General features: G+C 43.9%; 1 protein-coding gene across 6 annotated transcripts in view; it reads right to left on the bottom strand.

Annotated features, from left to right (window-relative positions):
* The window catches only part of LOC139387200 (discs, large (Drosophila) homolog-associated protein 1a), a 117,745-nt gene that overhangs the window by 10,959 nt on the left and 80,496 nt on the right, over positions 1–26,290 (bottom strand). For 5 of the 6 annotated variants that reach the window (XR_011629138.1, XM_071133269.1, XM_071133270.1 and 2 more), the window contains exons 5-6: positions 19,050–19,245; positions 17,475–17,715 (exon numbers count right to left, since the gene is read on the bottom strand). Coding sequence is in view for 5 of the 6 variants with exons in the window: in XM_071133269.1 (XP_070989370.1) it covers positions 17,475–17,715; positions 19,050–19,245 (437 nt within the window). In the remaining variant the exon portion in view is untranslated. The remainder of the gene's footprint in view (positions 1–17,474; positions 17,716–19,049; positions 19,246–26,290) is intronic. The other variant, XM_071133272.1, reaches the window with a different exon arrangement.

Below are 26,290 nucleotides of genomic sequence, written 5' to 3'. Positions count from 1 at the left end.
TAGAGGACAGGTCCCCAACAGAGCCAACTAACCCTGGTCTTTCTTAGAGGACAGGTCCCCAACAGAGCCAACTAACCCTGGTCTTTCTTAGAGGACAGGTCCCCAACAGAACCAACTAACCCTGGTCTTTCTTAGAGGACAGGTCCCCAACAGATCCAACTAACCCTGGTCTTCCGTATAGGACAGGTCCCCAACAGAGCCAACTAACCCTGGTCTTTCTTAGAGGACAGGTCCCCAACAGAGCCAACTAACCCTGGTCTTCCGTATAGGACAGGTCCCCAACAGAACCAACTAACCCTGGTCTTTCTTAGAGGACAGGTCCCCAACAGAGCCAACTAACCCTGGTCTTTCTTAGAGGACAGGTTCCCAACAGAGCCAACTAACCCTGGTCTTTCTTAGAGGACAGGTCCCCAACAGAGCCAACTAAATCAAATCAAATCAAATCAAATTTTATTTGTCACATACACATGGTTAGCAGATGTTAATGCGAGTGTAGCGAAATGCTTGTGCTTCTAGTTCCGACAATGCAGTAATAACAAGTAATCTAACTAACAATTCCAAAACTACTGTCTTGCACACAGTGTAAGGGGATAAAGAATATGTACATAAGGATATATGAATGAGTGATGGTACAGAGCAGCATAGGCAAGATACAGTAGATGGTATCGAGTACAGTATGTACAAATGAGATGAGTATGTAAACAAAGTGGCATAGTTTAAAGTGGCTAGTGATACATGTATTACATAAGGATACAGTCGATGATATAGAGTACAGTATATACGTATGCATATGAGATGAATAATGTAGGGTAAGTAACATTATATAAGGTAGCATTGTTTAAAGTGGCTAGTGATATATTTACATCATTTCCCATCAATTCCCATTATTAAAGTGGCTGGAGTTGAGTCAGTGTCAGTGTGTTGGCAGCAGCCACTCAGTGTTAGTGGTGGCTGTTTAACAGTCTGATGGCCTTGAGATAGAAGCTGTTTTTCAGTCTCTCGGTCCCAGCTTTGATGCACCTGTACTGACCTCGCCTTCTGGATGATAGCGGGGTGAACAGGCAGTGGCTCGGGTGGTTGATGTCCTTGATGATCTTTATGGCCTTTCTGTGACATCGGGTGGTGTAGGTGTCCTGGAGGGCAGGTAGTTTGCCCCCGGTGATGCGTTGTGCAGACCTCACTACCCTCTGGAGAGCCTTACGGTTGAGGGCGGTGCAGTTGCCATACCAGGCGGTGATACAGCCCGCCAGGATGCTCTCGATTGTGCATCTGTAGAAGTTTGTGAGTGCTTTTGGTGACAAGCCGAATTTCTTCAGCCTCCTGAGGTTGAAGAGGCGCTGCTGCGCCTTCTTCACGATGCTGTCTGTGTGAGTGGACCAATTCAGTTTGTCTGTGATGTGTATGCCGAGGAACTTAAAACTTACTACCCTCTCCACTACTGTTCCATCGATGTGGATAGGGGGGTGTTCCCTCTGCTGTTTCCTGAAGTCCACAATCATCTCCTTAGTTTTGTTGACGTTGAGTGTGAGGTTATTTTCCTGACACCACACTCCGAGGGCCCTCACCTCCTCCCTGTAGGCCGTCTCGTCGTTGTTGGTAATCAAGCCTACCACTGTTGTGTCGTCCGCAAACTTGATGATTGAGTTGGAGGCGTGCGTGGCCACGCAGTCGTGGGTGAACAGGGAGTACAGGAGAGGGCTCAGAACCCTGGTCTTTCTTAGAGGACAGGTCCCCAACAGAGCCAACTAACCCTGGTCTTTCTTAGAGGACAGGGTGAATGACACCGACACTGCCAGAAGATAATCCATCTCAGCCACACAATCAGTCTCCATTTCACGGACAGGCAGCACAGATATGTGTGTTCCCTCCCTACAGTAAGTAAGGGGCGGCAGGTAAACTAGTGGTTAGAGCGTTGGACTGGTAACCGAAAGGTTGCAAGATCGAATCCCGAGCTGACAAGGCAAAAAAAAATATGTCATTCTGCCCCTGAACAAGACAGTTAAAAAAATAATTATAATAATGATTTAAAAAAGTGGCTGTGTGTTCCCTCCCTACAGTAAGTGGCTGTGCGTTCCCTCCCTACAGTAAGTGGCTGTGCGTTCCCTCCCTACAGTAAGTGGCTGTGCGTTCCCTCCCTACAGTAAGTGGCTGTGCGTTCCCTCCCTACAGTAAGTGGCTGTGTGTTCCCTCCCTACAGTAAGTGGCTGTGCGTTCCCTCCCTACAGTAAGTGGCTGTGCGTTCCCTCCCTACAGTAAGTGGCTGTGTGTTCCCTCCCTACAGTAAGTGGCTGTGCGTTCCCTCCCTACAGTAAGTGGCTGTGCGTTCCCTCCCTACAGTAAGTGGCTGTGTGTTCCCTCCCTACAGTAAGTGGCTGTGTGTTCCCTCCCTACAGTAAGTGGCTGTGCGTTCCCTCCCTACAGTAAGTGGCTGTGTGTTCCCTCCCTACAGTAAGTGGCTGTGCGTTCCCTCCCTACAGTAAGTGGCTGTGTGTTCCCTCCCTACAGTAAGTGGCTGTGTGTTCCCTCCCTACAGTAAGTGGCTGTGCGTTCCCTCCCTACAGTAAGTGGCTGTGCGTTCCCTCCCTACAGTAAGTGGCTGTGCGTTCCCTCCCTACAGTAAGTGACTGTGCGTTCCCTCCCTACAGTAAGTGGCTGTGCGTTCCCTCCCTACAGTAAGTGGCTGTGCGTTCCCTCCCTACAGTAAGTGGCTGTGCGTTCCCTCCCTACAGTAAGTGGCTGTGTGTTCCCTCCCTACAGTAAGTGGCTGTGTGTTCCCTCCCTACAGTAAGTGACTGTGTGTTCCCTCCCTACAGTAAGTGGCTGTGTGTTCCCTCCCTACAGTAAGTGGCTGTGTGTTCCCTCCCTACAGTAAGTGAATGTGTGTTCCCTCCCTACAGTAAGTAGCTGTGTGTTCCCTCCCTACAGTAAGTGGCTGTGTGTTCCCTCCCTACAGTAAGTGGCTGTGTGTTCCCTCCCTACAAATCAAATCAAATTTTAATTGTCACATACACATGGTTAGCAGATGTTAATGCGAGTGTAGCGAAATGCTTGTGCTTCTAGTTCCGACAATGCAGTAATAACCAACAAGTAATCTAACTAACAATTCCAAAACTACTGTCTTATACACAGTGTAAGGGGATAAAGAATATGTACATAAGGATATGTGAATGAGTGATGGTACAGAGCGGCATAGGCAAGATACAGTAGATGATATCGAGTACAGTATATACATATGAGATGAGTATGTAAACAAAGTGGCATAGTTAAAGTGGCTAGTGATACATGTATTACATAAGGATGCAGTCGATGATATAGAGTACAGTATATACGTATGCATATGAGATGAATAATGTAGGGTAAGTAACATTATATAAGGTAGCGTTGTTTAAAGTGGCTAGTGATATATTTACATCATTTCCTATCAATTCCCATTATTAAAGTGGCTGGAGTGAGTCAGTGTCATTGTCAGTTTTTTGGCAGCAGCCACTCAATGTTAGTGGTGGCTGTTTAACAGTCTGATGGCCTTGAGATAGAAGCTGTTTTTCAGTCTCTCGGTCCCAGCTTTGATGCACCTGTACTGACCTCGCCTTCTGGATGATAGCGGGGTGAACAGGCAGTGGCTCGGGTGGTTGATGTCCTTGATGATCTTTATGGCCTTCCTGTGACATCGGGTGGTGTAGGTGTCCTGGAGGGCAGGTAGTTTGCCCCCGGTGATGCGTTGTGCAGACCTCACTACCCTCTGGAGAGCCTTACGGTTGAGGGTGGAGCAGTTGCCGTACCAGGCGGTGATACAGCCCGACAGGATGCTCTCGATTGTGCATCTGTAGAAGTTTGTGAGTGCTTTTGGTGACAAGCCGAATTTCTTCAGCCTCCTGAGGTTGAAGAGGCGCTGCTGCGCCTTCTTCACGATGCTGTCTGTGTGAGTGGACCAATTCAGTTTGTCTGTGATGTGTATGCCGAGGAACTTAAAACTTGCTACCCTCTCCACTACTGTTCCATCGATGTGGATCGGGGGGTGTTCCCTCTGCTGTTTCCTGAAGTCCACAATAATCTCCTTAGTTTTGTTGACCTTGAGTGTGAGGTTATTTTCCTGACACCACACTCCGAGGGCCCTCACCTCCTCCCTGTAGGCCGTCTCGTCGTTGTTGGTAATCAAGCCTACCACTGTTGTGTCGTCCGCAAACTTGATGATTGAGTTGGAGGCGTGCGTGGCCACGCAGTCGTGGGTGAACAGGGAGTACAGGAGAGGGCTCAGAACGCATCCTTGTGGGGCCCCAGTGTTGAGGATCAGCGTTGAGGAGATGTTGTTGCCTACCCTCACCACCTGGGGGCGGCCCGTCAGGAAGTCCAGTACCCAGTTGCACAGGGCGGGGTCGAGACCCAGGGTCTCGAGCTTGATGACGAGCTTGGAGGGTACTATGGTGTTGAATGCCGAGCTGTAGTCGTTGAACAGCATTCTCACATAGGTATTCCTCTTGTCCAGATGGGTTAGGGCAGTGTGCAGTGTGGTTGAGATTGCATCGTCTGTGGACCTATTTGGGCGGTAAGCAAATTGGAGTGGGTCTAGGGTGTCAGGTAGGGTGGAGGTGATATGGTCCTTTACTAGTCTCTCAAAGCACTTCATGATGACGGATGTGAGTGCTACGGGGCGGTAGTCGTTTAGCTCAGTTACCTTAGCTTTCTTGGGAACAGGAACAATGGTGGCCCTCTTGAAGCATGTGGGAACAGCAGACTGGTATAGGGATTGATTGAATATGTCCGTAAACACACCGGCCAGCTGGTCTGCGCATGCTCTGAGGGCGCGGCTGGGGATGCCGTCTGGGCCTGCAGCCTTGCGAGGGTTAACACGTTTAAATGTTTTACTCACCTCGGCTGCAGTGAAGGAGAGACCGCATGTTTTCGTTGCAGGCCGTGTCAGTGGCACTGTATTGTCCTCAAAGCGGGCAAAAAAGTTATTTAGTCTGCCTGGGAGCAAGACATCCTGGTCCGTGACTGGGCTGGATTTCTTCCTGTAGTCCGTGATTGACTGTAGACCCTGCCACATGCCTCTTGTGTCTGAGCCGTTGAATTGAGATTCTACTTTGTCTCTGTACTGACGCTTAGCTTGTTTGATAGCCTTGCGGAGGGAATAGCTGCACTGTTTGTATTCGGTCATGTTACCAGACACCTTGCCCTGATTAAAAGCAGTGGTTCGCGCTTTCAGTTCCACACGAATGCTGCCATCAATCCACGGTTTCTGGTTAGGGAATGTTTTAATCGTTGCTATGGGAACGACATCTTCAACGCACGTTCTAATGAACTCGCACACCGAATCAGCGTATTCGTCAATATTGTTATCTGACGCAATACGAAACATGTCCCAGTCCACGTGATGGAAGCAGTCTTGGAGTGTGGAGTCAGCTTGGTCGGACCAGCGTTGGACAGACCTCAGCGTGGGAGCCTCTTGTTTTAGTTTCTGTCTGTAGGCAGGGATCAACAAAATGGAGTCGTGGTCAGCTTTTCCGAAAGGGGGGCGGGGCAGGGCCTTATATGCGTCGCGGAAGTTAGAGTAACAATGATCCAAGGTCTTTCCACCCCTGGTTGCGCAATCGATATGCTGATAAAATTTAGGGAGTCTTGTTTTCAGATTAGCCTTGTTAAAATCCCCAGCTACAATGAATGCAGCCTCCGGATAAATCGTTTCCAGTTTGCAGAGAGTTAAATAAAGTTTGTTCAGAGCCATCGATGTGTCTGCTTGGGGGGGATATATACGGCTGTGATTATAATCGAAGAGAATTCTCTTGGTAGATAATGCGGTCTACATTTGATTGTGAGGAATTCTAAATCAGGTGAACAGAAGGATTTGAGTTACTGTATGTTTCTTTCATCACACCATGTCACGTTAGCCATAAGGCATACGCCTCCGCCCCTCTTCTTACCAGAAAGATGTTTGTTTCTGTCTCCGCGATGCGTGGAGAAACCCGTTGGCTGCACCGCCTCGGATAGCGTCTCTCCAGTGAGCCATGTTTCCGTGAAGCAAAGAACGTTGCAGTCTCTGATGTCCCTCTGGAATGCTACCCTTGCTCGGATTTCATCAACCTTGTTGTCAAGAGACTGGACATTGGCAAGAAGTATGCTAGGGAGTGGTGCACGGTGTGCCCGTCTCCGGAGTCTGACCAGAAGACCGCCTCGTTTCCCTTTTTATCGGAGTCGTTTTTTTGGGTCGCTGCATGGAATCCACTCCGTTGTCCTGTTTGTAAGGCAGAACACAGGATCCGCGTCGCGAAAAACATATTCTTGGTCGTACTGATGGTGAGTTGACGCTGATCTTATATTCAGTAGTTCTTCTCGACTGTATGTAATGAAACCTAAGATGACCTGGGGTACTAATGTAAGAAATAACACCTAAAAAAACAAAAAACTGCATAGTTTCCTAGGAACGCGAAGCGAGGCGGCCATCTCTGTCGGCGCCGGAAGAACAGAGTGGCTGTGTGTTCCCTCCCTACAGTAAGTGGCTGTGTGTTCCCTCCCTCTCTGCTACAGAAGAACAGAGATGGACGATGTATAACACTTGAGAGCCATGTTGAATTCTTAATGTCTTGTATTCAGCCATGCATGATCACTCAGCAGGCAGTGTAGGTGGAAGTATGTACTCATGTGAAATGTGTCGTACTGTATACGTTGCAGGGGAGAGAAAGCTCATTAGCCAAGTCGTCTTCTAATTAGGACCGTCCTACATAGAAAACAACAACAAACATGGCGGCTTACAAAACACTGTTGCTTGAGTTATTTAGACTAATCTCTACCTTTGCTATTCTCTGTCACCAGCACTATGTGGGAATGTACAGAATTAAGACTATGAGTAAGGAGCCAAGAGAACAGATTGAGACCTTGAGTGAGTATGACACAGCGCTTTCTTACTTCAAGAGAGGTAATTATAATCATAGTAAAAGCTAAATATGAAGTTGGTGAAGTACGGTATAAACCACGCTGAAGGTCCCTGCGGACAGGTAAATCCATTGTAACAAGAAGTGCCATGACAACCATTTCCTTTTAATTGCCCACAATGTCAGCTCGTTCTTGTCTGTGTGAGCCCTTGTGAAAGGGGAGATGTGAAACATGGAGCAAAGTGTTAAAAGACCTCCAAACTGCTAAAGGACTTCAACATTTAACACGCCCCCATCTCCACTGCCACGCCCCCATCTCCACTGCCACGCCCCCATCTCCACTGCCACCAAAGCATACATCTATCAAAATAATCAGCTTTGGCATCATAAAGCCACTTTAATAAACATGCATAGTAGAAATGATCCTGTGTTACATGTAATTCAGGAATCTAATGCCATTCCATCTTACAATGTAGAATTTTCTCATAAAAAATGATATGGTGTATATCACAGTTCTTCCCATATGCATCTCCTCTGCTCCAGTACGCAGTAGGAAGTATCTGTCAACTGATTCACAGTTTCAGCTGTTTCAACTGATTCAAAGTATTTAAGTATTCCTCGACAGGGTCAGAGTGTAAGTAGAGCCCCTCTTGTGTGATTTGGCGCATGCAGCGTCAGCGGAAGGAAGGACAGGCTTATCAGACTCAGAGTTAGTAGCCAGTGGACTGACTCCTCATTCATGCTCTGCTAGGCTGGAGGTTAACAGTGGTTGACAGACAGGCAGGAGCCAGGGCAGGGTCGGACGCTGAGTGAAGCAGGCCTCCTAGCTGGAACACACAGATGAATCGTCCACCAGCAGTGCTACTCAGACTGCCTTGGGAATGACCTCAGTCCATTGTGGTCTTCTTTCTGGGAATGAGGCACAGAGACAGGACCCACATGACTAACACACTATATATACAGAAGTATGTGGACACCCCTTCAAATTAGTGGATTCGGCTATTTCAGCCACACCCGTTGCTGACAAGTGCATAAAGTTGAGCACACAGCCATGCAATCTCCATAAGACAAAGATTGGCAGTAGAATGGCCTTACTGAAGAGCTCAGTGAATTTCTATGTGGCACCGTCGTAGGATGACACCTTTCCAACAAGTCAGTTCGTCAGATTTCTGCCCTGCTAGAGCTGCCCCGGTCAACTGGAAGTGCTGTTATTGTGAAGTGGAAACGTTGAGGAGCAACATTGGCTCAGCTGCGAAGTGGTAGGCCACACAAGCACACAGAAAATTGTGTGTAAAAATTGTCTGCCCTCCGTTGTAACTCCCTACAGAGTTCCAAACTGCCACTGGAAGCAACGTCAGCACAATAACTATTCGTCTGGCGCTTCATGAAATAGGTTTCCATGGCCGAGCAGCAGCACACAAGCCGAAGACCACCATATGCAATGCCAAGCGTTGGGTGAAGTGGTGTAAAGCTCGCCACCATTGGAGCAGAAGAAATGCATTCTCTGGAGTGAGGAATCACGCTTCACCATTTGGCAGTTCAAGGACGAATCTGGGGTTGGCGGAAAAAAAACCCCAGCCCGAATGCATAGTGCCAACTGTAAAGTTTGGTGGAAGAGGAATAATGGTCTAGGGCTGTTTTTCATGGTTCGGGCTAGGTCTTGACTGGTCTGCACAGAGACCTGACCTCAACCCCATCAAATACCTTTGGGATGAATTGGAATGCCAACTGCAAGCCAGGCCTAATTGTCCAACATCAGTTCCCGACCTCACTATTGCTCTTGTGGCTGAATGGAAGCAGGTCCCCGCAGCAATGTTCCAACATCTAGTGGAAAGCCTTCGCAGCAGAGTGTAGGCTGTTATAGCAGCAAAGGGGGTACCATCTCCATATTAATGTCCATGATTTTGGAATGCGACGTTGAACAAGCAGGTGTCCACATACTTTTGGACATGTAGTGCCTCTCCAGCTGTAGCTAGTGTTGTTTGCACTGTATAACAGTGTCTGAGGAAATAATAGTCTAGGGTAAGATGGCAGCTACTTGTATTCTAGCGCCTTGCTTGTCTTGGTGGAGACGAAGGTCACTATTTTTAAGATACTGTAGTTTGTTAGCGTAAATGCATTGCCTCTTGAAGAACACAATACAATAACATCTAGTGTGTTAAGAGTGCTCTCTTTCCCCAAATACTGATCCCTACACTGAGTACACTCAGTACATACACTATTCTTGTCCTACTCCAGGAGACATCCATTCGTAACAGTTCTGCTTGCACAACTCCTGAGCTGTAATATTATCCCCTCCTCTCCACATCTCTCTCTCCTCTCCTCCTTCCTCTCCTCTCCTCTCCTCCTCCCTCTCCTCTCCTCATCTCTCTCTCCTCTCCTCATCTCTCTCTCCTCTCCTCCTCCCTCTCCTCATCTCTCTCTCCTCCTCCCTCTCCTCTCCTCATCCCTCTCTCCTCTCCTCATCTCTCTCTCCTCTCCTCATCTCTCTCTCCTCTCCTCCTCCCTCTCCTCTACCTCCTCCCTCTCTCCTTTGCTGTATGTATGAGCCAGCCAGAGCCCTAGGGCTCAGCTTGCACCAGTATTACACGGATGTCATGTACAATCACACATCTACTTTCAGTAGCAGCACCCACACCCACTCACAGCTACACATCAAGGGCCTCTTGGGATCCCATCATCGCAGCTGTTTAGGGAAACGCGTCACTCACACACATCAACCGTCACAGATTACTAACGATGGAACGATGGATGGAAAACACTTTCAAAAGTGTCATGGGATTCTGAAGCTCTAAATCGTGTCTGCTGCATACATTCTATAAAAATATAGCCTCATTTTCCAAGCATTCTCACATGACTAACAACACTTGGAAGGATAGCATAGCAAGTCTAGTAAAATAGGACATAAAAAAGAAAAAGTAATATGCAAGTTAGGTAAAAAAACAAAAAAAAAAACGGATTTTCACTAAGTCAAATTAATTTCATGATGCTTGTCCCTCAACCGAAGTAGATCATTTAAGTCCATCCTTGTAACTGTGTGGGCTAATACAGTCAAAATGTTTGCCTTGGGGTGAGTTGAGCCAATGTTTGAGCAAATGGCAAGCTGAGCAAATTGAAGTGTTTACTTCACAGGCATAATGCAAGGCATTATCGCTGGGATATGAGGTAACAGGGCCTGGCCTATTTTAAAAGTGTTTAAAAAAAAGTGTTTGTTAAGCCTGTGTTAAAATATGCTTAAAATGATTAAAAGACAAAAAAAATATTGTGATTGTGTTGAATTGTGTTTGGGAAATAAAGATAGACTTGGTTTTAAAAAGTAGTGGTTATATTTCATTCAGTACAGAAATGTGTAGGCGGCTTAAATTACCCTGTTCTGCTGTTCAACTTTCCCCAAGAGACCACTTTTTTTGGACAAGCTATGTTTTCAAAACTGTAATGTTTACATGAATTCTGATTATTTCCAGGAATACACAACATCCTGAAATATATGTAGGTACCTTTGTTAATAGGAATACTATATTTCCCTTGACGGAATGATGCTGAATGTAAATAATGTCTCAACTTACCTCAGTCACCCCTATGCTTATTTTTTACTTAATCAGATAAAGAGAACCAAATGTATCTGACTTCAACAAGGCTTCCTTGTAATGTGCATTCACCTAAACTAACCTAGAGACCTGAGTTACAACTTTGCTCCTGCTTTCCATACCAAGAGGCAGATGGTATGTCTCAGGGAGCCAGACCCGTGTACGAGGGACAGAGGTGCCCTCTGAATGTCAGCCCCAACATTCCTCCCCATTAACTCTCCCATAAGTGATTGGTCCCTCCTCTCCATTTCTCATTCCGATTGGCAAGCCAGACTCTCTCTCTCTCTCCAGTACAGCCATGCATAAATCTCCCTCACAGCACCATGGCGATTAGCCATCATTGGGATTGCCCACTCCCTCCACTACAGACCCAGGGACAGACAAAAATGACAAAATACAATTACAAAAAAATGAAATACAACACACTTGTATTTTGAAATGTATTTAATAAAATACATGTATTTTGTATTTTAAAATACAGAAATTACATAGCCTGGCCGGAACAGCAACAAAAATCACAGTAACAGTTACAGAAACGTTTTACTTGCTATGACTGTAATATGTTGTTTTTTATCTACCATAGTTAAGAGAGCAGTATTTCTGTTACATGCATTTGCAATACAGTACTTATTTGAATTACTTCTGAGTATTTTGTATGTTGTATTGCACTGGGCTGAACTACACTCCAATTTATTTTGTAACAAGATACTTTCAAAAGCTGTCATTTGTATTTTCTCACCCTCTTCCATAGACTTACACAGTAATGTTGATGACTTCCGGATGACATCCTCCAACCTATCAGAGCGCTTGCAGCATGAACTGACATGTTGTTCACCCAATCAAAGGGTCAGAGAATGAATCTACTGAAAGCATAAGATAGATCTAGCTAGCACTGCAGTGCATAAAATGTGGTGAGTAGTTGACTCAAAAACAAAGACAATAGTTTTCAATACATTTCTTAAACAATTAAGGAGAAACAGCAGAGAGAGAGATATTTGGTTGGATTTTGTTTTCTTCAGTTTCACTTATGCTAGCTAATGCAGCTAATTTAGCCTACTCAACAACCTGACTCAAACAGAGAGGAATTATATTTATGTTAGCTAGGTGCTAAGGCTAACCAACACTTCCAAATCAAGGTAAGCTTCCGGTTTTAATAATTTATTACCACCGGGGCCTGGCGGTGTAACTGCTAAACTGCTTGCTATATGGTACTGAGTGATTGTACACATGGATTGGATTGTGGGCTTACTAATGTGTTAGTTCTAGTAGCTACTGTATATTGACTATGACATTAGCTAATATGGTGACAATGATGTAGGCTGTGTGTAGTGGTTATGGTATGAAGGTTGGGCTTGGAGAGTTTATTTTGATGGTAACAGACAGCTGTTGTCCACAAGAGAAGGGGAAATAAGAGAGGAGGAGAGCGTGCAGATGTGATGATGCTGTTTGTATGGCTGCTATAAAAGTGAACTGTGTGTACGGGGGATCATGGGTGTATTTATTCCACCAAAACTGCTGCAAAACATTTCTTAAACAGAAACAAACGGAATGAAACGGGGATGGACCTACCTGAATTTGTTCAATAGAAACTATTGTTTTAGTTGCAAAACTTAACATTTTGCAACTGTTTAGACTAATGATTACATCCTAGATTTGCTAGATGCAGGTAAGATTGTGCAAGGTGGTATTGAATGTGTCACTGTTCGTCAGCCTCATTACTCCTTTTTGTCTCAACCTGTGCACCTATGTTACAAACATTCATTTGTAGGCTTGGTTGTCGAGTATTCGAGTATTATGTAGTAGCCTAAACCTATCAGTGTTACATTGAGCTGGATGACGGACAGACAGTCATCCAATATGCTGTAAAAGAAATAAGGCCATGATTATTAAAAAATGAAATCATCCTCCCTAATCTTAAACGGCACTGAACCACCATGGATGTAAATGTTAAATGTAACAATTGCAAAGCATGCTGAGTATTACTCTTACGAGCTCCGCCCTGAAACAAGGCCAATGACAATACCCAGTGTGCTTTGCAGCTGTTCATTTTAAAATATACATTTACAGTTTGGACATTTAGCAGACACTCTTATCCAGAGTGACAGTACATTCAACTAAGTTAGATAAACAACAACATATCACAGTCGTAGCAAGTAAGACGTTTCTGCAACCGTTACTGAGAATGTTGTTGCTGTTCGGCCAGCTACTTGCATATCTATTTTTGTATCTTTCTTTTTATTTTGATACATTGGTCTTTAGTGTATTTTCTGATTGTAATTTGTAATTTATACCCATCTCTGCCTTAGTTGAGTGCACTGCTGGTGCGCATGTCTGCTGTTTGTTCACCTGCACCCGCCTGCAATTGCTAATAACCCATCCGCAACCACCCGACTATATGTGATAAAGTGAAAATCTGAGGCCTGCACCCGACCCTAACCAGCAAATGGAGAAAATGTGCTGTAGGCTACAGGCAAAGACTGCAGAATGATTTTTTGACAGGGGGTGCAGGATTTTGTTTTGCCTGATTTAGATATGTTTCTGCTTATAATTTCTGACATTTGGTAGGCTATTTGTTATTCAACTTGTCTAATTAGATACATGTAGCTTCTCTTTTGTCATATATTACCCTAGAAGACTAAATAAACCATTGCTCAACAGAATAATGTAATAGATCGATAGAATTAATGCTTTAATCTAGTTTACATTTGTAATGTTTTCTCAGTCATCTTTTGGTGAGCAAAGCTGTTTTGGGACTGGGGAGAAAATACAATAAAGCAAAAACAAACGGGATACATTTTTTTGTGGAAAATGTCCAAATGACATCAGTTTGACCGGTTGTAACATGCTGACCACACCACTCGCGTCGCATTTAAAAACCAAAAAAAGTTAAGCGATCTAAGAAACTGCATCGCAGTGCTGGAGGCGTCACTACAGACACCCTGGTTTGAATCCAGGCTGTATCACAACCGGCCGTGATTGGGAGTCCCATAGGGCGGCGCACAATTGGCCCAGCATTGTCCAGGTTTGGCCGGTGTAGGCCGTCAGTAGGTTATTCTGGTTAGTCAATGTAACATTTTCAGTTTCCATTTAACGAATCGAAAGTAGACTACATTTTCCTTGACATGCCATAGGCCTACTTAAAGTCTCGTCTTGTGACTGTGGAAATTGTATAGCGCCTCACAATCACACACAGCATAGCCGGCACTGCTATCATCCTCCTTTTTCACTTCACCAAATATTTTCCAAACATTACTTGCAGAGTTGCAAAGAAAAAGCCTCATCTCAGACTGGTCAATAAAAATCAAAGATTCATATGAGCAAAAGAACACAGACACTGAACAGAGGAACTCTGCCTAGAAGACCAGCATCCTGGAGTCGCCTCTTCACTGTTGACGTTGAGACTGGCGTTTTGCAGGTACAATTTAATGAAGCTGCCAGTTGAGGACTTGTGAGGCGTCTGTTTCTCAAACTAGACACACTAATGTACTTGTCCTCTTGCTCAGTTGTGCACCGGGGCCTCCCACTCCTCTCCTTAGTCTGGTTAGTCAGTTTGCGCTGTTCTGTGAAGGGAGTAGTACTTAACACAGCGTTGTACGAGATCTTCAGTTTCTTGGTAATTTCTCGCATGGAAATGCCTTCATTTCTCACAACAATAATAGACTGACGAGTTTTTGAGTTTCTGGCAGTTTTTGAGTTTCTGGCAATTTTGAGTCTGTAATCGAACCCACAAATGCTGATGCTCCATATACTCAACTAGTTTAAAGAAGGCCAATTTTATTGATTCTTTAATCAGAACAACAGTTTCAGCTGTGCTAACATAATTGCAAAAGGGTTTTCTAATGATCAATTAGCCTTTTTAAAATGATCAACTTGGATTAACTAACACAGGAACACAGGAGTGATGGTTGCTGATAATGGGCCTCTGTACGCCTATGTAGATATTCCATAAGAAATCAGCCATTTCCAGCTACAATAGTCATTTACAACAGTAACAATGTCTACACTATATTTCTGATGAATTTGATGTTATTTTAATGGACAAAAAAATGTGCTTTTCTTTCAAAAACAAGGACATTTCTAAGTGACCCCAAACTTTTGAATGGTAGTGTATATGAAAATTAACATACCAAAATGACCTGCAAAGCACACTAGCTATTATTATTGGCCTTGTTTCAGTGCGGAGCTCATTATAATAATATCAGCATGCTTTGCAATTGTACATTTGTACATATACATGTATATTTAGTTCATTCAGCAGACTTCTGATACCAACGTAGGGTGAAAGGGGGACACAAAATGGAGAACCACAATAGAAAAATGGTATAGAAAAGTATTTAGTATTTTGAAAATACAAATTACAGCGCTGGAAGTTATCTTGTTACAAAACACATTGGATTGTAGTTCAGCCCAGTCTAATACAAATTACAAAATACTATTTCAAATACATGTAACAGAAATACTGCCCATCTCTGTCCACACCACACCACTCCCTCCACTCCACACCAAGCATCACGTCAATGTCAGGGCCTCACTCTGATGAGGTTGGCTGCCTCAAAACCTTGTGGACCAAACCCCTTTTCCTCACAACACCGCAAGGTTTTGTCAGGGCCGTACTCTGAGGCTGACTCCCTATTCTGCCTCTACTCCTTACAAAACAGTTCATGACGTCGTTGCTGCTGTTTTCAATTCACACGCAAGGTTTACAAAGGATGTTCATATCAATAGAATTACTCTTAGGCAGATTTATCTAAAAATAAAATGGCTTGTCTGCGTTTAGAGCCTTTTGAAATGGTTGGGGAAATTATAAATGGTGGGAAAATAAGATATCAGAGATGCAATGGGAAGTGATTTGCATGGGCCATAAAGGGGAAGTGATTTGCATGGGCTTTAGATGTCTTAGTCTGGCTCTTAACTGGGGATGACCTCTTTCAGGGCCATGCTCCCCTAACGCCTAATTACTCTGCTGCCTCATTAGAAATCTGCTTCGACGGCTTTTATTTAATATGGACAAGGACATCATAGGTCAGTTTAAAGAGGAATAAAGATGAAAAGGTTTGTTGCATGAACAATAACATACCTGTACTGTACAGAGTATATCAAAAACATATACAGCTTCTGTACCCAAATACAGTAAAATGAAAAACAGTATCACTCTCAGGCCCATTCTTCTAACATGCAAACTAGATCTGGGCATCCAACTGATGAGAGCAGCCTCTGATCCCCCACACAGCTCAATATCTCGAGTTATTGTGGAGAGCTGACGGCAGAGTCGGGACGGGACACAAATGCCAGCTTGATGTTTTCACTCAGACCCAACGGCCATCATGAAAGATTAACTAGTCCAGAAACTTCCCTCCACACGTTCTCTCATCCCATGTCCCTTGTTTTCTTTTTCTCTCTTTTCTCCACTTGCCCAAGCAGCTCTCCTGTGGGTCCAGCCCATATGTCTGCCTTGACTAGCCCCAGGCGCAGAGAGCAGCAGGACGGAAAGTGGCAATCTTCATTCAGACATGCAGCACCAGCAAAGAGTTGAAGGGGAAGTCAAATACTGCCTTTATTATTTATTTGTTTTAGAAGATTGTGCCTAGCTTATTTTTCATCAACTATGCATATCTGAAGTATTTGTTGCTCCAGTACTCAAGCTTTCTCAGTTTCAAGAGATAAACCTGAAGATAAGCAAATGCCACCTTCATTTTGTTTTCACAAGACAACACAACTCAACGTCAGTTAGAGAGTTCGGTCCTTTACAGTTCTGTTATTATTTCATTCCACCTCTGCATGGTATCTGTCCTTTTATGGTTATCTATAAATATAACAATTATTGCCAAAATACATTTGTTTTCATTTAGAATATGGTAAAGGGTCCAGGTGATAATTTTCTGGGACTACAGAGACATCTCTCAACGTTTCATCCTGGGATGTCAAACTGAACCTTGCTGTCAGTGGATTACCACTAGGATAACAATCTAAGAATTCCCAGAGGAACAGTCAAACTAAGTAGCAGGAAGTTCGACTCAAATCAGCACTGACATCTGGGACTCATCTGACGGGGCAGTCTCTACATTTGATGAAGACGCTTGAAGCATTTCAGTGAAATTATAAAAACATGCTTTCATTTTTTATAAATAACTTGATAACAGTAAACTTCAGAGAGTCCTTATCATATAAATACATACTGTATCTCAGATAGCATGCTATTCATTACAGAACATTTCTTTTTTCTCTCCTTGTAAGCATGTACACAATGCCAGAATTAAAACCAATTATAAAAGGGGAATTTCTTCAGATCCCTTAATTAACCACATTTTAGAAATGTGCGACATTTCTCCAAACCTATTCCACACACCAGCTCTGTTTTGAAATGTTGTGGATATAATAATAATGGTTTAAAATACCAGGGAGAGATGCTTATGTTGCTCATGTGGACTGGACCAGGCAAGAAGCCATGTTTTGTCCATAGCACTCAAATAATCATCTATCAAAGAGATACAGCAGTGACAATCCTCAGGCTCTTCATCCTCCTGCTTACAAAGACAGCAAAGATCCTCAGGCTTAGTGCTGCTATGACATTGTGTTGTGTGGTGTATGCTTTGGGAGTCAGGTGAACATACAGTACTGTGCTGCTGTGGAGAGAGTCTTTCTTGGCATTGACCTTTGCTGGTATGTGGTTCCCTGACAGTGTTGGTACAGTAGATCAATATGTGTTGTGAAAGGGATAAACACACCAAACTGTGGTGCTCTTGAGGGTTTCCATAGTGATGGTGGTGTGTATTAATGGTGATCCAGTGGAGACATTGACCTTTATTGGTCTGTGCAGCAGCATTGGTTTTTGCTAGCCAGTAGACATTTACTCCTGCTGGAGGTGATTTAAAGGGTGATTGAGAAGACACTGACATTTTCTACCGTGGACAGTGGTATGGTTGAGCAGTGCATATTTTGACTCGCCAGATAAACAGAGCAACAGATCTAGACTGACCTGTGACTACTCCGTGTGTATTCAAAGAGTGATAAACCGACTGACCTGTGCTGCTCTGGATGGTCCTGACGGTGGTGGTGGTGGTCCTGGGGGGTGAGGAGGGCAGCAGGGACATCCCGTCATCCTCTGAGCAGCCCTGGTCCATGGCCCTCACGTAGCTGTTTCTACGCATGCGGAAGCAGCTCGGCATGGGCAGGTCCAACGCATCCATGGCCTGCGACTCCATCTCACTGTACACCTGCTCACACACCTGCTCTATCTGCCCGTTCACCTCCACCTCACTCACCTGCAAGGGGGCAGGGTGTCGGGGACGATGGGGGAGAGAGGGGGTGCAGCACAACCGGACATCCAAATATCAGTACCCTAACCTGGAGAACGCACCATAGAAGAGCCACTTACCTAGAGTTTAATAGCCGTGCACATTCAATGCTGAGGGGCAGAGTAAACACATCTGAAATCATTAGGAGAAGTAAGGAAGAGAACTACAGAAGAAAAAGAGGAACCACAATGCAGCAGTAGCAACAGGAGGAAGAGTCAGAGGGAATGGGAGCGTGAGGGTCAATGTTAATTGGAGAACAAGCAAGTGCAATGAAGAGATTGTTTGGGATGATGAGGATATTTAATTTAGGGTCTAAAACAGAGCTCTGCATTATTGAAGCAAGGAGTTGGGCATTCCCTTCTCAACTTGTGTTTCCTCTATTCCTGTTATCCTCTCTCCTCAACGCCAAAACACATAAAAGTAACCTTGGATCTTCGAGAAAAGACAAATTGAGAAAAGGTAAGACAAGAGCCAGAGCATCTAAGATGGTTTAATAACATACTGTAGGTTAGGGTGGGATAAAGATGCTTTGGATATGGTCTAAAGCACCAAAAGACAAGAGCTTGAGGGGCTTTTGGCAACACTAATGCTGAGATGATTGTAATCCCATCTGATTTTCACTGATAACTGAGGGTGGGTATTAAACAAGAAACAGTTGGTGAATACTGATCCTTAATCCAAATCTTTATCGCATTTTAGTTTGGGAGATTTCACAGATTTGAAACATGATTGTTCAGTGAGTTATATTTGTAATTACAGACATGAAAAGCAAAAGGTCACTCATTAGAAATATTTTGTGTGACTAGTTTATTCTGAAAATACTTTTGTATCTACAATGTCCTTGGAATAGATTATTGTACAATAATTTGATTATTATATTTGAATCAATATTTAAATGTTTCTTTAGCTAAGAGTAACATGAAGTAATGTGCATGACATACAGTATGGAGGTAATATGATAATGGTTTCGGGTTTTTATAATGATTTATTATGTTATGCTATCTTCAAAATACTATAAAACAATGCACAACTGGCTTTAAAGGCTGTGTATTCTTCCAAACTCTAGAGAGGATATATGGTAAATGGAATGGTAGATTAATTTTACTTCTCTTTAAGTTGACTCTTGATGGTTGAGGGCTGAACATTGACATTGAAACTGGTTTGAAATACAATTCATCTCATCGCTGGAGAGATGAATTTGTGGCTGATTTCATGACTGATTTGACTTTGACTTGATGTGACTTTCCTCCCTTGCACAGACGTAGCACCAGAGAAGGTGACGTAATGCCGGGAGCACCAACCTGGCTGATGGTGCTCATAGCCCTCATGTAACTCTCGTTTCGCGAGCGGTATTGGGGTGAGGAGAGCAGCGCTTTGGGGTCCAGGAGCCCTTTGGGGTCCAGGGTGTCCAGGCTCCTATTGATGGAAACTTCACTCACCGCCCGCAGGTAGCTGTGGCTCCTGATCTGCAGCTTCGGAGAGTGTTCGTTGGAGATCCTGCCAATGAAGACAAGTCAACAAACAGGTGTTAATAATAATGCCTACTAACGTTAGCATGATCACTCATTGACAAGGAGTTGGCAAGACAGCACAAAGTCAAATCAAATGTTATTGGTCACATACACATGGTTAGCAGATGTTAATGCGAGTGTAGCGAAATGCTTGTGATTCTAGTTCTGACAGGCAAGTAATATCTAACAAGTAATCGAACAATTCCCCAACAACTACCTAATACGCACAAATCCAAAGGGGCGAATGAGAATATGCACATATAAGTATATGGATCAGCAATGGCCGAGCGGCATAGGCAAGATGCAATAGATGGTATAAAATACAGCATAAACATGTGATATGAGTAATGTAAAATATGTAAACATTATTTAAAGTGGCATTGTTTAAAGTGACTAGTGATCCATTTATTAAAGTGTCCTGCGATTGGGTCTCAATGTAGGCAGCAACCTCTCTGAGTTAGTGATTGCAGTTTAGCAGTTTGATGGCTTGAGATATAAGCTGTTTTTCAGTCTCTCGGTCCCAGCTTTGACGCACCTGTACTGACCTCTCCTTCTGGATGGAAGCGGTGTGAACAGGCAGTGGCTCGGGTGGTTGTTGTCCTTGATGATCTTTTTGGCCTTCCTGTGACATCGGGTGCTGTAGGTGTCATGGAGGGCAGGTACTTTTTCCCGGTGATGCGTTGTGCAGACCGCACCACCCTCTGGAGAGCCTTGCGGTTGAGGGTGGTGCCGTTGCTGTACAAGGCTGTGATACAGCCCGACAGGACGCTCTTGATTGTGCACCTGTAAAAGTTTGTCAGGGTTTTGGGTGACAACATAAATTTCTTCAGTCTCCTGAGGTTGAAGAGGCGCTGTTGCGCCTTCTTCACCACACTGTCTGTGTGGGTGGACCATTTCAGTTTGTCTGTGATGTGTACGCCCAGGAACTTAAAACTTTCCACCTTCTCCACTGCGGTCCTTTCGATGTGGATAGGGGGTGCACCCTCTGCTGTTTGCTGAAGTCCACAATCATCTCCCTTGTTTTGTTGACGTTGAGTGAGATGTTGTTTTCTTGACACCACACTCTGAGTGCCCTCACCTCCTCCCTGTATGCTGTCTTGTCGTTGTTGATGATCAAGCCCACTACTGTTGTGTCGTCTGCAAACTTGATGATTGAGTTGGAGGCATGCATGGAGATGCAGTCATGGGTGAACAGAGAGTACAGGAGAGGGCTGAGCACACACCCTTGTGGGGCCCCAGTGTTGAGTGTCAGCGAAGTGGAGATGTTGTTTCCTAGATTCACCACCTGGGGGCGGCCAGTCAGAAAGTCCAGGACCCAGTTGCACAAGGCGGGGTTGAGACCCAGGGCCTCCAGCTTGATGATGAGCTTGGAGGGTACTATGGTGTTGAATGTTGGCACTGAATTGTGTTGACGGTGGCACTGTATTATCCTCAAAGCGGGCTAAGAAGGTGTTTAGTTTGTCTGGAAGCGTGACGTCTGTGTTCGTGTCGTGGCTGTTTGTGTTTTTGTAGTCCGTGATTTCCTCTAGACCCTGCCACATAGCGTGTCTGAGCTGTTGAATTGCGACTCCACCTTGTCCCTGTACTGGCATTTTACTTGTTTGATTGCCTTGCGGAGGGAATAACTACACTGCTTATATTCAGCCATATTTCCAGTCATCTTTCCATGGTTAAATGCAGTGGATCGAGCTTTCAGTTTTGCGTGAATCCCACCATCCATCCACGGTTTCTGATAAAGTAGGTTTTAATAGTCACAGTGGGTATAACATCTCCAATGCACTTCTTTATAAACACACTCACCGAGTCACCGTATAGGTCAATGTAGTTCTCTGGGATTGACCGGAACATATTCCAGTCTGTGTAACCAAAACAATCTTGAAGCGTGGCTTCCGATTGGTTAGACCAGTGTTGAATGGTTCCTCTCACTGTTACATCCTGTTTGAGTTTCTGGCTATAACATGGAATGAGCAAGATCGCGTCATGGTCGGATTTGCCAAAGGGAGGGCGGGGGTGGGCCTTGTATGCATCACGGAAGTTAGAGTAGCAGTGGTCGAGATTATTAGCCCTGCGTGTCATGCAATCAATATGCTGATAGAATTTAGGTAGCTTTGTTCTCAAATTTGCTTTGTTAAAATCACCAGCTACAATAAATGCAGCCTCTGGATATATAGTTTCCAGTTTACATAGAGTCCAGTGAATTTCCTTGAGGGCTGTCTTGGTGTTCACTTGAGGGGGAATGTACACAGCTGTGACTATAAATGACGAGAATTCTTTTGGTAGGTAAAATGGTTGGCATTTGATTGTAAGGAATTCTAGGTCGGGTGAGCAGAAGGACTTGAGTTCCTGTATGTTGCTATGATTACACCATGAGTCGTTAATCATAAAGCATACACCCCGCCCTTCCTCTTCCCAGAGAGGTGTTTATCTTTGTTGGCACGATGCATGGAGAATCCCGGTGGCTTAACCGATTCTGACAACATATCCCGAGAGAGCCATGTTTCTGTGAAACAGAGAATGTTACAATCTCTGATGTCTCTCTGGAAGCCAACCCTTGCTCGAATTTAATCTACCTTGTTGTCAAGAGACTGGACATTGGCGAGTAGTATGCTAGGGAGTGGTGAGCGATGTGCACGTCTACGGAGCCTGACCAGGAGGCCGCTCCATCTGCGGCACCGTTGTTTTGGATCGGCTACTGGGATTAGATCCATTGTCCTGGGTGGTGGTCCGATCAGAGGATCCGCTTCGGGAAAGTCATATTCCTGGTTGTAATGTTGGTAAGATGACGTTGGTCTTATATCCAATAGTTTTTCCCAGCTGTGTGTAATAAGACTTAAGATTTCCTTGGGTAACAATGTAAGAAGTAATACATAAAAAAACAAAATACTGCATAGCTTCCTAAGAACTCGAAGCGAGGCGACCCTCTCTGTCGGCGCCATTTTGTACTGGGATCTGGTATCAGGCTACTCTCTGATGTCATGGGCTCTTATGACAAATAAGCATGTCATCATCATCTAGTGATGTATGTGAGTTGTAGTCCACTTCACTCTGACCATCAGTCAAAGGTATGGCACTGTTAGCTGTAGTGACGTCAGATGGACAGATCAAAGAGAGACGTTCCTGGGGAACTGCCAAGCTGTACAGTAGTCACAATTATAGCTCCGTGGATCATCACACTGGAACATTAAATTATAAAAATCTTTTTTCAGACCACAATTGAGAGGTATAGTCTATTTTGGTTCGATAACACGCTGTGTCTAATTTTCACCATCAAAACATAATCAAGGGCCTTCCGAGTGGAGCAGCGGGTTAAGGCACTGCAGTGCTAGAGGCATCACTACAGACCTGGATTCGGGGGGGCTTTACTTAGGGATTTACTTGACTCATTGCATTCTAGCGACTCCTTGTGGCGGGCTGGGGACCTGCAGGCTGACCTCGTCGTTAGTTGATCAATGTTTCCTCCGACACATTGGTGTGGCTGGCTTCCGGGTTAGGTGGGCGGGTGTTAACTTCTTGATCCTGGATGGCACCTGGAAATGCAAATGCGCTACGCTAAATGCTAAATGTACTCGTTAAAACTCAAACGTTCATTAAAATACACATGCAGGGTATTGAATTAAAGCTACACTCGTTGTGAATCTAGCCAACAAGTCAGATTTTTAAAATGCTTTTCGGCGAAAGCATGAGAAGCTATTATCTGATAGCATGCAACACCCCAAAATGCCTGAAGGCGACGTAAACAAAATAATTAGCGTAGCCGGCGCTACACAAAAACGCAGAAATAAAATATAAAACATTCATTACCTTTGATGATATTCTTTGTTGGCACTCCTATATGTCCCATAAACATCACAAATTGGTCTTTTTCCCGATTAAATCCGTCCATGAATGCCCAAAATATCCATTTGTATAGCCTGTCTGCTTCAGGAAAAAAGCTCTCTTCCAACACGCAACGTCATTTTTAAAAATTATATAAGTTGCCTATATTCTTTGACAAAACACTTCAACCTACTTTGTAACCCAACTTTAGGTATTTGTAAACGTTAATAAGCGATCAAATTGATCACTGGGCGATCTGTATTCAATAGCAGCTACTCAAGAAAACAATGTCCATTTTTCAATCTTCCAAAATCGATTGTTGTAGGCTGGATAGAATGACGGATCTATTGGTAATGTCTCAAAGGATTTTTGTCAATGAAAATGGCGACATCGTGTGGAAGCTGTAGGAATTGCATCCGTGTCCATATTAAATTTGGTTTCCTTTAAACAATACATGAAATACATGACCAGTTTTTCTTGCGCTTTTCGATGAAACACACGCTCTGTTATAGTCACAGCCGTGATTTAACCAGTTTTAGAAACTTCAGAGTGTTTTCTATCCACACATACTAATCATATGCATATACTATATTCCTGGCATGAGTAGCAGGACGCTGAAATGTTGCGCGATTTTTAACAGAATGTTCGAAAAAGGAGGGGGTAGGATGAAGTTAAGAAGCACTGTTTGGCAGGTCACGTTTCGGGGAATGCATGACTCGACCTTCGCATCCCGAGCCCGTTGGGGAGTTGCAGCGATGAAACAAGATCGAAATTGGGGAGGAAAAACAAACAAACCAGATGAAAATAGATGACAACAAGATGTACATGCTCAGTGCACATTCACATCAGATTTCCTTAATGCTGACTATGGTAAGTTGGGCGGCAGGGTAGGCCAGTGGTTAGAGCATTGGACTAGTAACCCAAAGATTGCAACTTCAAATCCCCGAGCTGACAAGGTACAAATCTGTCATTCTGCCCCTGAACAGGCAGTTAACCCACTGTTCCTAGGCTGTCATTGTTCTTAACTGACTTGCCTAGTGAAATAAAGGTAACATTTTTTTTTTTAAAGTACGTCCAACAAGATCTCTTAATTCATTGACTCCATGTTTGTCCACTCTGCTCCTTGCATTCATTATACACTGAGTGTAAAAAACATTACAAACACCTTTCTATTATTCATTTGCACCCCCCTTTGCCTCAGTTTGTCGGGGCATGGACTCTACAAGGTGTCAAAAGCATTCCACAGGGATGCTGGCCCATGTCGACTCCAATGCTTCCTTGAAAATAACAGAGAGCCGCACACTCTAGGAGCTCAGATGCAAAAATGTAATTTCCAACGTTTCGACAGCCAAGCTGTCTTCATCAGGGTATAATCACAAACACTGCGGGATGACTTGTTTATGTAGTGTCAAAAGACACAGGTGTCTGTAATCATGGCCAAGAGTGGCCTAATATCATTGGTTAATTATCAAATATTAAAATGGCATACAAAGCACAGCATACAAACAACAAATGGATAGCATACGATCATACATTCATTTGACTACACAAGCTTACAAACAATTACAATGGCAAAGTCACAATAATCACAAGAATGGCTTCAGATCAAAGTCTACGTTGAGACCGAAGGGAGCAAGGGTCTTTAAGTTAAAGATCCAGGCAGCCTCTCGTTTTAACAATAAATTATCAAGGTCACCCCCTCTCCTAGGGAGGGAGACGAAATCGAGACGAAGAGATGAAATTGAGGGGCCTGCCTCTAAGAAGTGGGCCGCAACTGGGTAAGTAAAGTTTTTACACCTAATGGTGCTACGATGCTCTGAGATACGTACTTTTAATTCGCGCTTTGTTTTACCCACATAATTTTTACCACAAGGGCAAGTTATAAGATAAATAACTGCCTTAGTGGAGCACGTAATAACACCTTTGATTGGGATCGATTTCCCTGTTTGTGGGTGTTTGAACGCTCTACATTTATAAGTGCCATTGCATTGAGCACAGCCATTACATTTGTAATTTCCATCCAGTAGGGGCGCAAATAGACTTTGTTCAGGACTATCTTGGGGTGGTAAATCAGAGTGTACCAATTGGTCTCTGAGATTTCTGCCCCGCGAGAATACGACCAAAGGAAGGTCCGAAAACACATTACCGAGACTATCATCGGATTTTAGAATGTGCCAATGTTTGTGAACGATTCCCTTCATTTGTTCAGAACGCTTTGAATAGTGGGTAGTTAGAACACAAGAATGCGTCTTTTTGCGAGACTGACCTTGAAAAAGGTCATGTCTCGTTTTGTTTTGAATTTCCTCAATGGCAATATTAATCTGATCATTTTTGTAGCCCCTCTCCTTGAACATTCTTTGCGTCTCAGCCATATTTCTGTCGAAATCTGATTGTTTTTTGCAAATTCTTTTGATTCGACAGAATTGGCTGTAGGGCAAACTATTTTTCAAGGGAAGTGGGTGACAAACTGTTAAGATCAGCAGGCTTCCTGTAAAGATCAGTGTATAGAACATTATCTTCACACAAGATCAGAATATCAAGAAAACTGATTTGACGTGTGTCAGATTGCATAGTAAATCTCAAAGGATCAGAACAGGAGTTAAGAAAAACATGGAACGCCTGGAGCTGTTTTGCATCACCCCTCCATAGAACAAAAATATCATCAATATACCGTTTCCAAATAATGATGTGAGGCAAGAAAACACCTTTGAGAGGATTGAAAATAGACTGTTTCTCCATGTAACCCACATACAAATTAGCATAGTTAGGAGCCATGGGGGATCCCAGAGCAGTGCCCTTCGTCTGAATGAAGAAATCATTTAGAAACATGAAATAGTTATGTGTGAGTAGTATTTCAGCCAATGTTATAATGCATGCACTGGAAGGTAGTTCGTTAGGGTCACGTTGCAGAAGAAAATGTTCCATAGCTTCAATACTGCCCTCGTGTGGAATATTTTTGCGATTGGCTGGAGGTATAAAATAACTCTAGGAGTCGGAGTATGTGCAGGAGAGCAACCTACTGGTTCAATGGAAGTGTCAGAATTAGGGGAGCTAAAGTATTCCCTTAAACGGATGTTTCTAAAAAACTTGTCTACCTTAACATCAAAATGGTTGCACTGGGTTGTAGGCACAAAAGATAACCCTTTATTAAGCAAAGAGACATGGGCAGGGCTCAATATCTTGCTTGATAAATTAAAGACACTCAGTCCCGTGGG

Source organism: Oncorhynchus clarkii, chromosome 28 (genome assembly GCF_045791955.1).
Source record: "Oncorhynchus clarkii lewisi isolate Uvic-CL-2024 chromosome 28, UVic_Ocla_1.0, whole genome shotgun sequence".
Classification (NCBI taxonomy): domain Eukaryota; kingdom Metazoa; phylum Chordata; class Actinopteri; order Salmoniformes; family Salmonidae; genus Oncorhynchus; species Oncorhynchus clarkii.
Note: the sequence above shows the minus strand (reverse complement) of the source record. Positions and strands in the feature narration are given on the sequence as shown.